This window comes from Gymnoscopelus microlampas (genome assembly GCF_963454915.1).
Source record: "Gymnoscopelus microlampas genome assembly, chromosome: 10".
Lineage (NCBI taxonomy): Eukaryota > Metazoa > Chordata > Actinopteri > Myctophiformes > Myctophidae > Gymnoscopelus > Gymnoscopelus microlampas.
The window spans coordinates 22,239,460-22,252,279 of NC_139947.1; the positions used below are offsets into that span (position 1 = coordinate 22,239,460).

At 42.2% G+C, this 12,820-nt stretch overlaps 1 protein-coding gene across 3 annotated transcripts in view; it reads right to left on the bottom strand.

The window, feature by feature from the left end:
* prkcz (protein kinase C, zeta) overlaps nucleotides 1-12,820 on the bottom strand; it is a 130,374-nt gene that overhangs the window by 24,684 nt on the left and 92,870 nt on the right. For all 3 annotated transcript variants that reach the window (XM_084070405.1, XM_084070404.1, XM_084070406.1), the window contains 5 exons: nucleotides 7,409-7,506; nucleotides 6,542-6,628; nucleotides 3,648-3,783; nucleotides 3,323-3,410; nucleotides 2,976-3,095 (listed from right to left, as the gene is read on the bottom strand). In XM_084070405.1, the coding sequence (XP_083926531.1) occupies nucleotides 2,976-3,095; nucleotides 3,323-3,410; nucleotides 3,648-3,783; nucleotides 6,542-6,628; nucleotides 7,409-7,506 (529 nt within the window). The remainder of the gene's footprint in view (nucleotides 1-2,975; nucleotides 3,096-3,322; nucleotides 3,411-3,647; nucleotides 3,784-6,541; nucleotides 6,629-7,408; nucleotides 7,507-12,820) is intronic.

Sequence of the window (12,820 nt, forward strand, 5' to 3'; positions counted from 1 at the left end):
AAATATCTGTTACAGTACCTGTGGACCCCCTGGAAACCCTTCAAGCACCCCTGGGGTTTGAGAACCAGTGTTCTACCATACAGTATATAAGGACCTTGTAGTGCAAGGCAGCTCACTGATATTGTAGACACTGCAAGCTATCCATCTCTGGATAGCTTGTGTGTTATATATATTGGACTGTGCACTTTTTTCCAGGATGTCAGTGAACTTTACTTTTATGAGGACTGTACTGTAGAGAGACAGCAAGAGAAAGCAAGATGGTGTTCATCTAAATGCATACGAGCCACGATCCCTCCCTATGACTTTTGCTTGATACAGTACATACTTTGTTGCGTGCCGACGTGTTTGAAAATAGAGCTTGAACACCGTCGCACAACAGAGTATAAAACAGGCTTCATTTTTTTAAATATAAATGCATGTTTGGTAGTAGGGGTACAACAGTTGATCGAACTAATCCATTTAATTGATTATAAAAAGTAAATATTTTAATACAAATTTCAAAAATAGCAGATCTACAAGCTCACAACGTGTTACATCGCTTAAGTGAGCTTAAGTGGTTAATCAGACAAATCGATTTAGCCAACAAAAAAACTGAAATATTAGAAATATTAGTTCATTTGTTGATATGTGTATATTATTTAGTTACTTCTATATATTAATCAAAAAAGCAATCGCTAAGATAATGGATAGTTGGAGCCCTATTTTGTAGCCATTACTTGATTTAGCCCATGATGAACAGATTAGGTAGTGTTTGTTTATCTCCTGCTCTAATACCACATCTCAAATGTTTCTTGCTTCTGCTCTCCTGAATTTGAACCCAAACACTACAGGCTTGTGCCGACAGGCGCTGATAGTGCTCCGGGCAGGCAGCACGCCAGGGGATGAGGACATAAACATAGAGATCTGCTATCCGCATTAAGCTAAAGCTGTCAGCCATTCTGGCCACCCACAAAACCCTTTGAGGAGTTGGATAAGGCACTTATCTTTGCCCCACACGTTCTTGGGTCAGTGTGGAAAAGATATCATGCTTTTTGTGTGTGTGGAGAGGGGGCACCGTACCATTAGATGACCAGATAGGCCGTAGAGACCACATAATCACAACGTCCCTGGTTTGATTCCTGCTGGAGACCTTGTTGCATGTCCTTCCCCTCTCTGCCCTACATTCCCTGTCTCTCTACTAGGGATGCACAATATGTCATTCATCATATCGGTATCAGAGGATAATTAGTTAAAAATGCATTGTCGACATCAAACCGACATAAAAATTATCCCCACACCTCACTCCAATATTATGACACATTAATTATGTGTTCGTTGAATGCTTTGGTAACATTGCAAGGCATTAACTCTGCTGTTTGAATAAATTTGTGCTAATCTCCTTCAGTAGTGAAAACAGACACTTGAAAACGGAGTGTAATGTTCAGCAGGCCTAATAAATCAGGTAATAAAGTCTGCATCTGCACCCAGAATCACAGTTACTGTATAAAACAACCCCACTGGAAACTTGCATTGCAATTATCAGTACTGGGATCGATTTGACAATGCAATCAATCCGTTTTTAATATCATGCATAATATCTCATGCATCCCTACTCTCTACTAAATGAAGCAGAGAAAAAAAACATCCCCAAAAATATAAAAGCTAACATTTCTTCACATAAAGGTGGAATTTAGGGGGCACTAGCGTGGCATATTGTGACCACACTCTCCCAAAGAAAAGAAGCCTTTGCCAGGCTCTGTGTGCCTGTCTGTCTGTAGCTCAGGGGTTGGCGTGGATTGCACTAATGCCCAGGGAGGGGCCTGGCACAGGTCTGACGCCAGTCTGCCTAGGTGGCATATGGACGGGCTGCTCCTATAGCAATGAGGGCGGTTTCCGTTGGCAGGCCGGCGTCCAGGAGCACGCTGCTCACCCCGTGGGGGCGTGAGGAGGATGGTACGGGTGGCAGATGCTAGTCATGGTGCCATGCTATGCCACCGACGGGCACAGTGGAGACATAATGCGTCACAGGAGGCTGGAGTAGTATGGAGGAATGTCTGTTGCAGCAGGGATGTGTGTGTGTGTGTGTGTGTGTGTGTGTGTGTGTGTGTGTGTGTGTGTGTGTGGGTGGGTGTGGGTGTGGGTGTGTGTGTGTGTGTGTGTGTGTGTGTGTGTGTGTGTGTGTGTGTGTGTGTGTGTGTGAGAGTTAGGGGGAGGGGGTACTATATAAGGGTACCATATGGCTTTAAGTATACACAAATGTAAATACAATATAGATGTTTCTACACGTTGAATTTTCTCCTGCATTTGTACTGCTAACCCACCACATTAGAAAATACATTAACCACAATCATCCTGGTGTTTCAAAAAGATACATGTACATATTATATAAAATATTATGCTTATTATTTCAATACGCCAACATTTTTACATTAACATCATGGAGTTACCACTGTAGGTCTACCTCCACTGTATTGCAGGCTAGTGCAGTACTACTGTAGGCAGCATTCATGACCGAAACTGATTCCACACATCAGTTATTATAAGCAGCAGATGAAGAATCCTCACACAGTGCTATGTACAGTATGAGTATATCAATCCCTAACCACCTGCTACAGCAGGCTGTCCTCACCACTGTGGAACAAAGCTTGACACAATAATGAACTAATGTTATTCCAGCCATGCCAAATGTCCCTATAAGGACATTTAAGTTAGACCAACTCATCACTGGATGATAACCAAGATCAGACACTGAGTTGTCACGACTGTTACAGGAGCAGCCTGCTGCTGAGATCTGAGTGGAACACTGTTTCTCAACCAATGGTCCATGGACCTCTAGTGGTCTATGGCATAATGACATGTGGCCAATGAGCATGTTTTAACTAATAATGTGTGTGAAAAAGCTTGAAATGAACTAACTTTTCTGGGAACCCCCATGGGGGTCCCCGGCCAGACCCCACTTTGAGAACCAATGGAGTGGACGATGGCCCTGTTCTCACCTTGGAAGAGGTACTCTTCAGTGTTCATATCAGGATTGTCTGTGATGATGTCGAATGGAGACCTCCCAGCCATCATCTCAAACATCAGCACGCCCAGCGCCCACCAGTCCACACTGAAACCTGGGGGGAGAACGCAATGTGACGTAGGCCTGGGCAATATAGCCATATTATATCCATATCGTGATATGAGACAATAGATATCATTTGAGATTTTACATGTCATGATATGGCAAAAGTGCCAAACACTGTGGAATTTTAGCCACATTCTCATGTTAAGACCACACTTTGATACTCTAAACTACTGTACTCAGGAGTAGCAACTACTTTGACACTTGCTACATACTCACCATAATCCTCTCCTCTCAGGATCTCTGGTGCAATGTAATTGGGCGTTCCACAGAATGTACTGGTGGTGTCGCCTGGTCTGATGCCCTCCTGAATGACAGATAGACAGACAGACAGACATGGAAGAAGGACACAAGGAGGCAGGGAGAGAAAAGTAAGTATGGAGGGCAGAGTGGAAATGGTAAACAAGAGAGGAGAGAGAACGGAGGGAAAAGGAGAGACTCCCCTCGCTTTACTTCTAGTTGACATCGATCCACTTGCATTATTAATAATCCAATGTCAGCCTGCCTCACAGCAGTCTACTAAAGAATCTATACCTGCCCTTACCTTGCACATGCCATAGTCTGTGAGCTTGATGTGTCCCTCATGGTCCAGGAGCACGTTATCCAGCTTCAGGTCACGGTAGATGATGCCCTTTTCGTGCAGGAAGTTCAGAGCGATACATATTTCAGCAGCATAAAACCTTTTTTTGTGAAGGGGAAAAAATCAGAGAGACACACAGGGCACGTTGTCAATTTAGATTTATAATTCAGAGATATATTATCATTCCAAACGGATAGTGACAATTTCAGGACCAACGTTGAAAATCTCACCTCAACAATGAATTGCTAAATGACCATACAGTACATATTGACTCAATAGTATACTTGACAGTATACTCACTGCCGACCACTTCCCACATAAACACACTTTTTGCTACTACTCATACAGATTTTGTCAATCATTCACACACATCGGTATACATGAACTCTGTCATGTTCCATTTCAATTGCCTATGATTGCCTTCCAAAGTTTGCCTTCCAAAGGGGCCTATTTGACAAAAGATGCCAAAAATCATGAACGCAGTGCCTAAATTAGTCTCTGAAGAAAAGCTTGTTTGGCTTAATGGTAAAAGAAATATCAACCAGAGAAGCTAAGACTTGTAAGGTGGTTTTATTACCAACCAAAGAAAAAAAAGTTGGAAAAGATTTCAAGCACGCTGTAATTCATTGTCAATGGGCTAAACCAGCCTGGTCTCGCATAGCCGATAAACGATCAGAGATCTGCACCTACTGTTATGCCTGGTGACATCTGCATTCAGTGGGTAACTGTGCGGAAACCATTCGGAAATTTAAAAGATAACAGCTTCACAGAACCATTGCAAAGTCTTCAGTGGTGTTTCTTCATATGGTATGGTATCAGAACTGGTTTTCAGAGCAGTGGGCGTAGGTTTGTTACCACTAGTTTTCTCCGGTGTCCAAGCCTATTCAATGAAATGACTATTCCCCTAACGAATAAGTAGGCGGAGATCTCTGATCGTCTATGCGAGACTAAAACCAGCCAGACCAACGGTATGGTCATTTAATGTGAAACACATCACATGGATTCTACTGCAATCAATTCTGATTAAAACACTGAGGACTATGAAGAAATGTCATCAGTGGACAACCAATTACCATGTTTGCACTGACACCTGACATGATGGTGACGGCAACCTCCCCGCCTCTATTCACAGACTTTATGTACTTTAATGTATGTGTCAAGGAGTTCAGTCTTTAGCAGCCCTAGTGAGACTGTGTCTGTCTGACTGTAGCGTAAATGTACTGTATGACAGAGAACACATACATAAAAAAGAATAGAGGGGGATCGAAAGATCGAAATCGGGCTGCAAGTTTATGAGCGGATGCTGCCCATCCCACACGCACTATACTCTGAAACTGGCATCCAGACTGCCATAAAGCTGTATCATATCAGCCATGCCATCCATTGCCCACCAACCTGCACCCCCCACCCGGAGCACAGGGGAGCGTGCCAGGACTCTCTCTAGGAGTGGAGCTCATGAATATGTACGCTCATTACGGGTGATTAACATGCTGCTTTGCATACACAGAGCTGTGGTCTCGGGAATACAGATCGCAGGGGCCTGATAGGGGCCCGCTGCAGTGCCTCTCTGAATTACCTCGCCTTTGATCCACAGTTTTTTTTTAATCAGTGCCGCAGTCGGAGCACTGCGCGAGTAGACAGGCACAATGAATAATGGGTGCTCATTATGTTTTGCTGAGGTGAAGGAAGAAGAAGAGAAAAAAGAAAAACGGCAGGAATTTTCCCGGCATTGACATGAGAACTCTCGTGAAGAGTTAAGAGTTAAAGCATGCTGTTGAGGGTATGTTCTGTCAGGAGTGCTGGCGTACGCGATCGAGCAAAGTCTTCGTACAGAGAGCAAGAAAGGCCCATGAGAGGATCTTCAACCGAGTGGATCTTCAACTGGAAAATGGAAGATGATGTACAATCATAGAAATAGCTAAAAACATTTACAGTCCTTCATTCTGATCTCCATCCCAAATATTGTTCACCGGAATCGCTCCTACATCCCTTCCTGCATAGTCAGTTCAAGCCTGATTTATATTTAGCTGTGCGTCAGTGTTGTATACCGAAAACAGCCGATCTACAAGCACAGAACGAGTTGGAGTGCGACGTGTTGTGAGCTTGTAGGCCGTCTGTTTCCGGTGCACGGCACCCGCACAAGTATAGCTCAAGCTTTATTGTTCTGTGGCTAATAGGAGCTCTCTCCGCAAGCCGAATGAGCCACGTCAACTTAAAGCCAAAATCCAATCACAAATGGGCCTGGTTCTGTGTGTCATCCTCTGTGTGGAGGAGGCTATTACTGGAGGCCACTCAACATCACTCTGCTGCAGCCCTCATATTTTTCAATTTCATGTTAAATGGGGAAAAAAGAGAGAGCGAGGGAGAAGGAGAAGGAGTGAAGTGTATGCGGGTGGAAGGCTAGAGACTATGATAACTACAGTACATTATTAAGGATAATATTCCACTTTCACTGGCAGTAGAGAACACATTTGGTAAATGTGACGTTACTTCCTGTTTTTTAAGACGCTACACTCCGTGTGGCCATGACATTGTCCTTGTTAGCTGTGTTTATGGCTAAATAGAATACTTTGTGGAATTCCAAAAATAGGAATGGCTGATTTCATGATGACCATACAAGCAACAATGTGCCATGCTGGTGATTGCTCATAAAATGCAACAGAAACAGGGGATTTCTTTTTTCAAATATTGAAAAAGAAAAAAATCTTGTCTAGTCTACGCTAATCATCATCGATGAACTGAAATGCACATTCAACAGCGTGTTTCCCTTTGAGATGTATATGACCACTTAAATATTGCACCGAACCTCTTCTTGTCATCAAATGCTGTCAGGACGTCAGTCCGGTTTGGATGTTTACCGTGCATGTTCTTCAGGGAGCTTCCGTTGTCTTTGCATATGAAACATCAGGTCTCCGCCGTTCACATACTCGATCACGAGAAACAACCTAGAAAAAAAAGAAAAAGAAACATCGGTCAACGTGTTGGCCAAGGGATCCTTGAAGAGGTTTGGGGGAAGTCTCCAGCTAAATGATAGTTAGGAATCAATGGACACATACTGGTCTGTAACTCTGAGATAGACCCTTAATGGGTCCATTTGGTAGCACACTTCTCAGAGTTCAATTAACAGAGGATTTTACAGCGTAGATTGGGGTCCCAGAGATACAAACGTGAATCAAATGGGTGTCCATGGTGTAATGCATATTAAAGTGGGGGTCCTTCAAATCATAAAAGGTTGAGAATCGCCGTCACTGCTTAATACTTAATACCGTATACACTGGACCGTAAATGAAAGCATCTAGAGATGGCTGTCCTTCAAACGAGACTGAACAGTTGGAATAAAACATACTGCACAGCCATGGGATCATTTGAAGCTGGAATGCTGGCAATGAAACAGTGTGTCAGTTACGTCTGCCTGCATGGCTTTGATTGAAATCCAATCTAAATGAATCCATTTCTTTCTTTGCGGCCCTCACTCAATGCCATGTTACCTCTCTCTGAGGGGAAAGTCTCGCTGTGTGCAGCGTGGTGTGTAGGACGGAATCGATACAGCCGGCTGGAGTGGAGGTAAGTACAGATCATTGTTGAGGGATTCCAAACAAAGAGGGGGGTTTTGTACGAGCGCGGCCACACGTTGAAGTGCACTCGCGAAAGTGTGTCTGTGCGTGTGCGTGCGTGCGTGCGTGCGTGCGTGCGTGTGCGAGTGTGTCTTTGGGTCAGACCCTTACCGACTTTCTGTCTGGAAACAGGAGTGTAGGCCCACTAAGAACGGATTCGTGGATGCCTGCTCAAACACATGCTTCTCTGTCTGCACCCAGTCAATATCCTGGTGAGAGAGAGGTACAGAGAGAGAGAGAGAGAGAGAGGGAGATGGTGGTGAGAGAGATGATGGTGTTGAAAGGTACTGAGAAGCAGGCAGACAGAGAGATGGAAACGCAACACATTAACAATCAATTTGTCTGATCAATAGAGTGCAGGACGTGGTTAAAACATACAGACAAGGAGTCGCACAGCACCACTAGCATTATGGTGAGTCTTCCCATGTCTTTAGTGTCGTTCAACCAACACAAGCCATAGCATAGGGGAAAGGAGTGGTAAAAACACTCCCTCACTCAATGTTACAGACAGAATGGTTAAATGAGAGACTGGCACATGTTGTGTCTTTATAGTCTTTATATTGTGACAATGGTCAATTATTATCAGGGTTATATGTACAGTACTTTTCATGTCATTAGTTATTCTGGGTTGAAATGTGACATATTTGTAATTGCTGAGAAAAACAGCACGCTTCGAGCAGTTCAATCTTTTTAAACGGAGAAAGCGATGGAATTTCTCCCAAAGTCATTTGCTACTAGTCAGTGCTACTGTGGTGCCTGTCGCAAGCCTGGCATGGCCAGACTAATATCACTGGCTTTTTTGTTTTTGCACTGGCAGATTCGTCTGGTTTCCAGGCTAGCCTGTCGCTGCCTGGTTCCCACCACTGTTGATCTGGGGAGGGGTAGACTGCCACCTGCCTCCTCCAATACCCATGGAGTCACCAGGTGCTGCTTTTCACCTGACAGCAAGGAGTTTCACCAGGAGAGCATGACACATGCAAAGGTTTGCGCAGTCTCCTCCAGATCGCCGGAAACCTTAACCCACCCCCTGGTCCCCAGCACAACCATCTATCATGGCTTGCTATAGTTCAGTGAAAAGGACGCGATCCCTCATTGGCTTCCAACCTGCGAACATTGCCAATTGTCTTCGCTGGACCACCCTGCCAAGCCAGAGGCACTGCTGCCAGGAATCAAACCCGTGAGAGTATTTGACCTCTATGTCACCCAGACTCCCCCACCCCGAGGCAATGCACTTTTAGTGACAATGAAGGAAGTTACTTCACTTGTGCATTAATATTACTTGTACACTGACAATTATGCTGTACTTCCCTCAGTCTATGTTGGGGATCATTTAATCACATAAGCCCTATTCAAAACATTAAAAGAAAGCTCACAACGCGTCGCATTGCAGAATAAGAATTCTCCCGGTCCTTCATCATTTCAGTTTCAGCTTCAATTTATAACAGTGTAAGATCACAAGCACCATATTTATTATAAATGCTATGCTATAAAATCGTTTTGTAAGACCATGCCACTTTTTCGCCTCTTCCAGCACAAATTAAGATTTATGTTGGATTTCTACATTATAGATTCATAGGAGCCAGTTGTACTTTTAATTTCATTTGGATATATGAAAGCTTTGTGCTTCGTTGCCGTTCTGTGCCTCCGGGCAAGGATGTTTTCCACTGCTTTACATAGTCAATAAGTACACATTAGTTAATGTTTCATGTAAACTACAATAAGAGCTGTCCACTTCGCCGCGTTCCAGTGCAACACGTGGTTACGTTTTAAAAGCATAAGCATCAGACCCCATGCTGTGCACTTGATATCAAAAGTCCCGGGCGGTCAGTACACTTGTAATTTAAGCATGGGAAATTACACATATAGTAACCTCATCAATAATATATTCCTATTGGTCAATTGAGCTTCTTTAGCAGGAGTAGGCTTTTGGTCTGTTTCTGTGAGCATTTCACAAGCTACACGCTTTGATGTCAGGCCTACTAAATAGATGAATAATTAAACTAATACTCTCATGAATAAAGGAAAAACAGATCACTAGTCCAAATAGAAGGAAGAATGTATGGTGTCGACCTGATGAATAAGCCCTGTAAACAATCTTTAGTTCTTTTAAAAACGTTTAAACTGTCACTGAAACAGTTGCGTTTGAATGTGTAAATGTGTCTAGGTGAAGTGAAAGCACAATCATGTATATGAAAGTATTTACATAATATCCTCAGTGTTAATATAACTCTGACAGGGCCCGTGACCGGCGCTATATGCGCTAGAACTTATTTTAGCGTCTTGTGGTAAGGGTCCATTTGGTTCCATTTGTACACACTTAGAGATAAACTAATGATATCATCAATATCACAAAGTAGTAGGAATGGATGATGGTGCGTGTCTGAAATAATTTGGATCTAAATCCCGACTCAATCAGGGGAATGTGGATTAGCACTGACTGAATTGAATTGAATGTAGCCTTGTGTCTTTTACAGATTTACAGATGAGCCAATGTCGCCATCTAGTGGGGGTAAAATGGCACATATAAAATCAAACTCACCAGGGTGCAAGTCATATCTTGACCTGGGTACTATTTACTTGATTTCTGTTTCCACACACTTGGTTCTTTTTATTTCTGTCTGTGAAGATTTCTGTGACAGTGAATGAGATGAGACAGCCCACGCCTCCAGGAGTATGCAGACTGGTTGAGCTCTACTGTATGTCAAACAAATATGTTAAACTAATTATAGAGTTACATTAACCTTGGTTTAATGGACCAATGGCCATACTGGTATTTTTGAATATCTACCCCACACTGACTATAAGTCATGTACTGTATACATTAAATCTCTGTTAACAATTGTCCAAAACATACACGTTTAAAAAAAAGTTTCAGGCCACGACCCCCCAAAATAATATTTGAACTGGAGTCCTCCCACCCTGACAAGCACTTGGAATTGTAGGCATTTAGTTTGACTCGGTTCTGCAGATAAATACTGTGAAAATAGCCGAACTACAAGTATATCGTCTATTTTAAACAATGTTTGCCTCTTTCTTACATTTGACAACTTGACCAATTAAATGTGCAGATACCCTGTATACACTTATACTGTATGTTGGTTTTCTTTTACTGTTGAGTAAGAAAACAATGTTGCACATTAACAGATCATCTGGGGACCCCCAAAAATACATTGGGGACCGCCCTGTCTGTGTGTGTGTGTGTGTGTGTGTGTGTGTGTGTGTGTGTGTGTGTGTGTGTGTGTGTGTGTGTGTGTGTGTGTGTGTGTGTCCATCAACTTCACGTATCTAAAAAACCTTGTGATAAGTAGAGAGCCTATTGGTTTAGTCAGAAAAAGGCTGTTATGAAGACAGATAGGGATAGATAGACAGACATGATGCATGTCATATCAATCATGACACTATGGCACACAAAAATTAGGCCTTGTTCTGCCAAGTGTTGATATTAGTGACATAATTATGTTTAATCTATACTCTGTTGTACGATGGTATCTCATGACAAAGTATAAATCAAGCTTTAGTGTAATCACGCATGTGTGCAATTAAGATGATTGAGGTTAAATCACCTGTATCTTGGGATAATTTCATTAGTAGGTTTCCTAATTACCACCATTATGGGGAATTATATATAGCATTCTTTCCAAGCATCTCAGTATTCCTTACAGCAGCGTCCATTGTGAAGAAATGGAAAGAATATGACAGCTATAAATCGGTGTATGAATAACAAAGAAAATTGGCGATTTGCATTATCAGATAAAGTTGTATATGGAATTCTGCCTCCAAAATTATCAAAAAATAAATTAACTTAGGTTTTACGTAGTAAAACAATGAGTGATACAATTAACTAAGACAGGCCAACAGGTACTGTATGTGAAAAAAGCAAAGTCTTAATTGTTAAAGGAGAGATCCAGTCATTTTAGGTGTTTGCTTTGATGTGTCCCTAATCACTCACCAACATACCAGGGGCAGTTGACTTTTTTCACACCTAAACACCTAAAATGACTGGATCTCTCCTTTAAGCATATGCCTGTCGCTTTGTGTCCAAAGTGTTAACCCTATACATGCACCTTCAGATGATGATTATGATGATGTTATGATGTATTTTAATGAATCATTGTATCCAAAATAGCTAACAGTCCCATTTTTGCTGCATCCAACGGTGGATTCCATGGTAAGAAATTAGAAGTTTCATGCCAAACAACTTTCCAGTCATGAGAGTTTTGCTAGAGTTGTGGTACTTCCCCAATCGTTTGATGTAAGGTATCCACAAAACTACCAAGCTGTCTCAAGTCTATGTCTCATCTTGATGTTCCGATAAAAACAAACATGTACAATATTAGCGGAAGTCTTTAGTCTTGGGGCATACTTATGTGAGGTTAAATTAAATGTCATGAACCTTGTCAACAACCAACAGGTGTTTACTGATTAAAACAGAGAGCATACACATAATATGGATGGAGAGTCCAGCGGAGTGTTCACAGACGTTTGCCTTTCATAGTCCAGTGTGCTCAAAGCATATTATAGTGTACTAGCCCCATTTTATAGATATTTTTGTTGCTGATGGAATAGCATATTTGGGCATGCAGTTCAGAATCATGCCTTCCAAAGTCCTGTAATGTGTATTCATTAATGTCCATGAGACATCTGTGATATCAATGTAATAATCACATGCTCATTCTCTAAGTTAGTTTCTTCATAAGCATGACAGGGATAGCAGCGCAGATTGCTGTGGCTGAAACTGGTGCTGTAAGTAACAGCTCCAACCCTGAAATTCATGTGTTTATTAATTTCAAAGACAAGAATGAGAGTTTCTTGAACATATTTTCCATCCGCAATAAAGTGTAGGCTGCTGCTTATTGAAATATAACAGGATGTCTCTTATGCGCGCGCTCTCCTTGCTCCATGGTGCTGAAAGACGTTTAATAATTGTATTTACATTTTTAATGCATTTAATGCATGATTTTTACTTTCTAATGCATTTTTAAATAGCGGGGAAATACTGCGCTGGGACTGCACCAAGCTGAGGTTTAGCTGGTCTAAAGTGCAAGGGCTTTCTGACTTTCTCACTCCCCGTAAGACAGCAATGTGCTAACAATTTGCCTGATCACACCTCAGTTTAAGACCAACACAACCAAGGGCGCACAGATGGGCAATGGGCGTGAAAAATGACTGCTGCATCATGTAGCAATGACACTTGCTCTGCACTGTGTGCCGCTTTTACGTCGGGTATAAGATAGGGCAGATGTGAGAGTGTTTCAGAGTAAAATTATATAAAGTACAAACTCTTTTCAAAGTCTTTCTAGTGTATGGTAGGCATTAACTATGGAATTTTGGAATTAATCTATACAAATACTTGCTTTGCCACAGCAGGGGGCTAAATGAAACAAAGCTGCACGTAAAAATTCCTATTCTACATCAGATTTGAACCCAGGTCTCCTGCGCAAGTGCTAAAATTCTTACCACTGAGCTAATAGAGCCTGCCTGCTTGCTCAGGGGAGAAATGTATTTTTTTCATGTCAAGCCAGA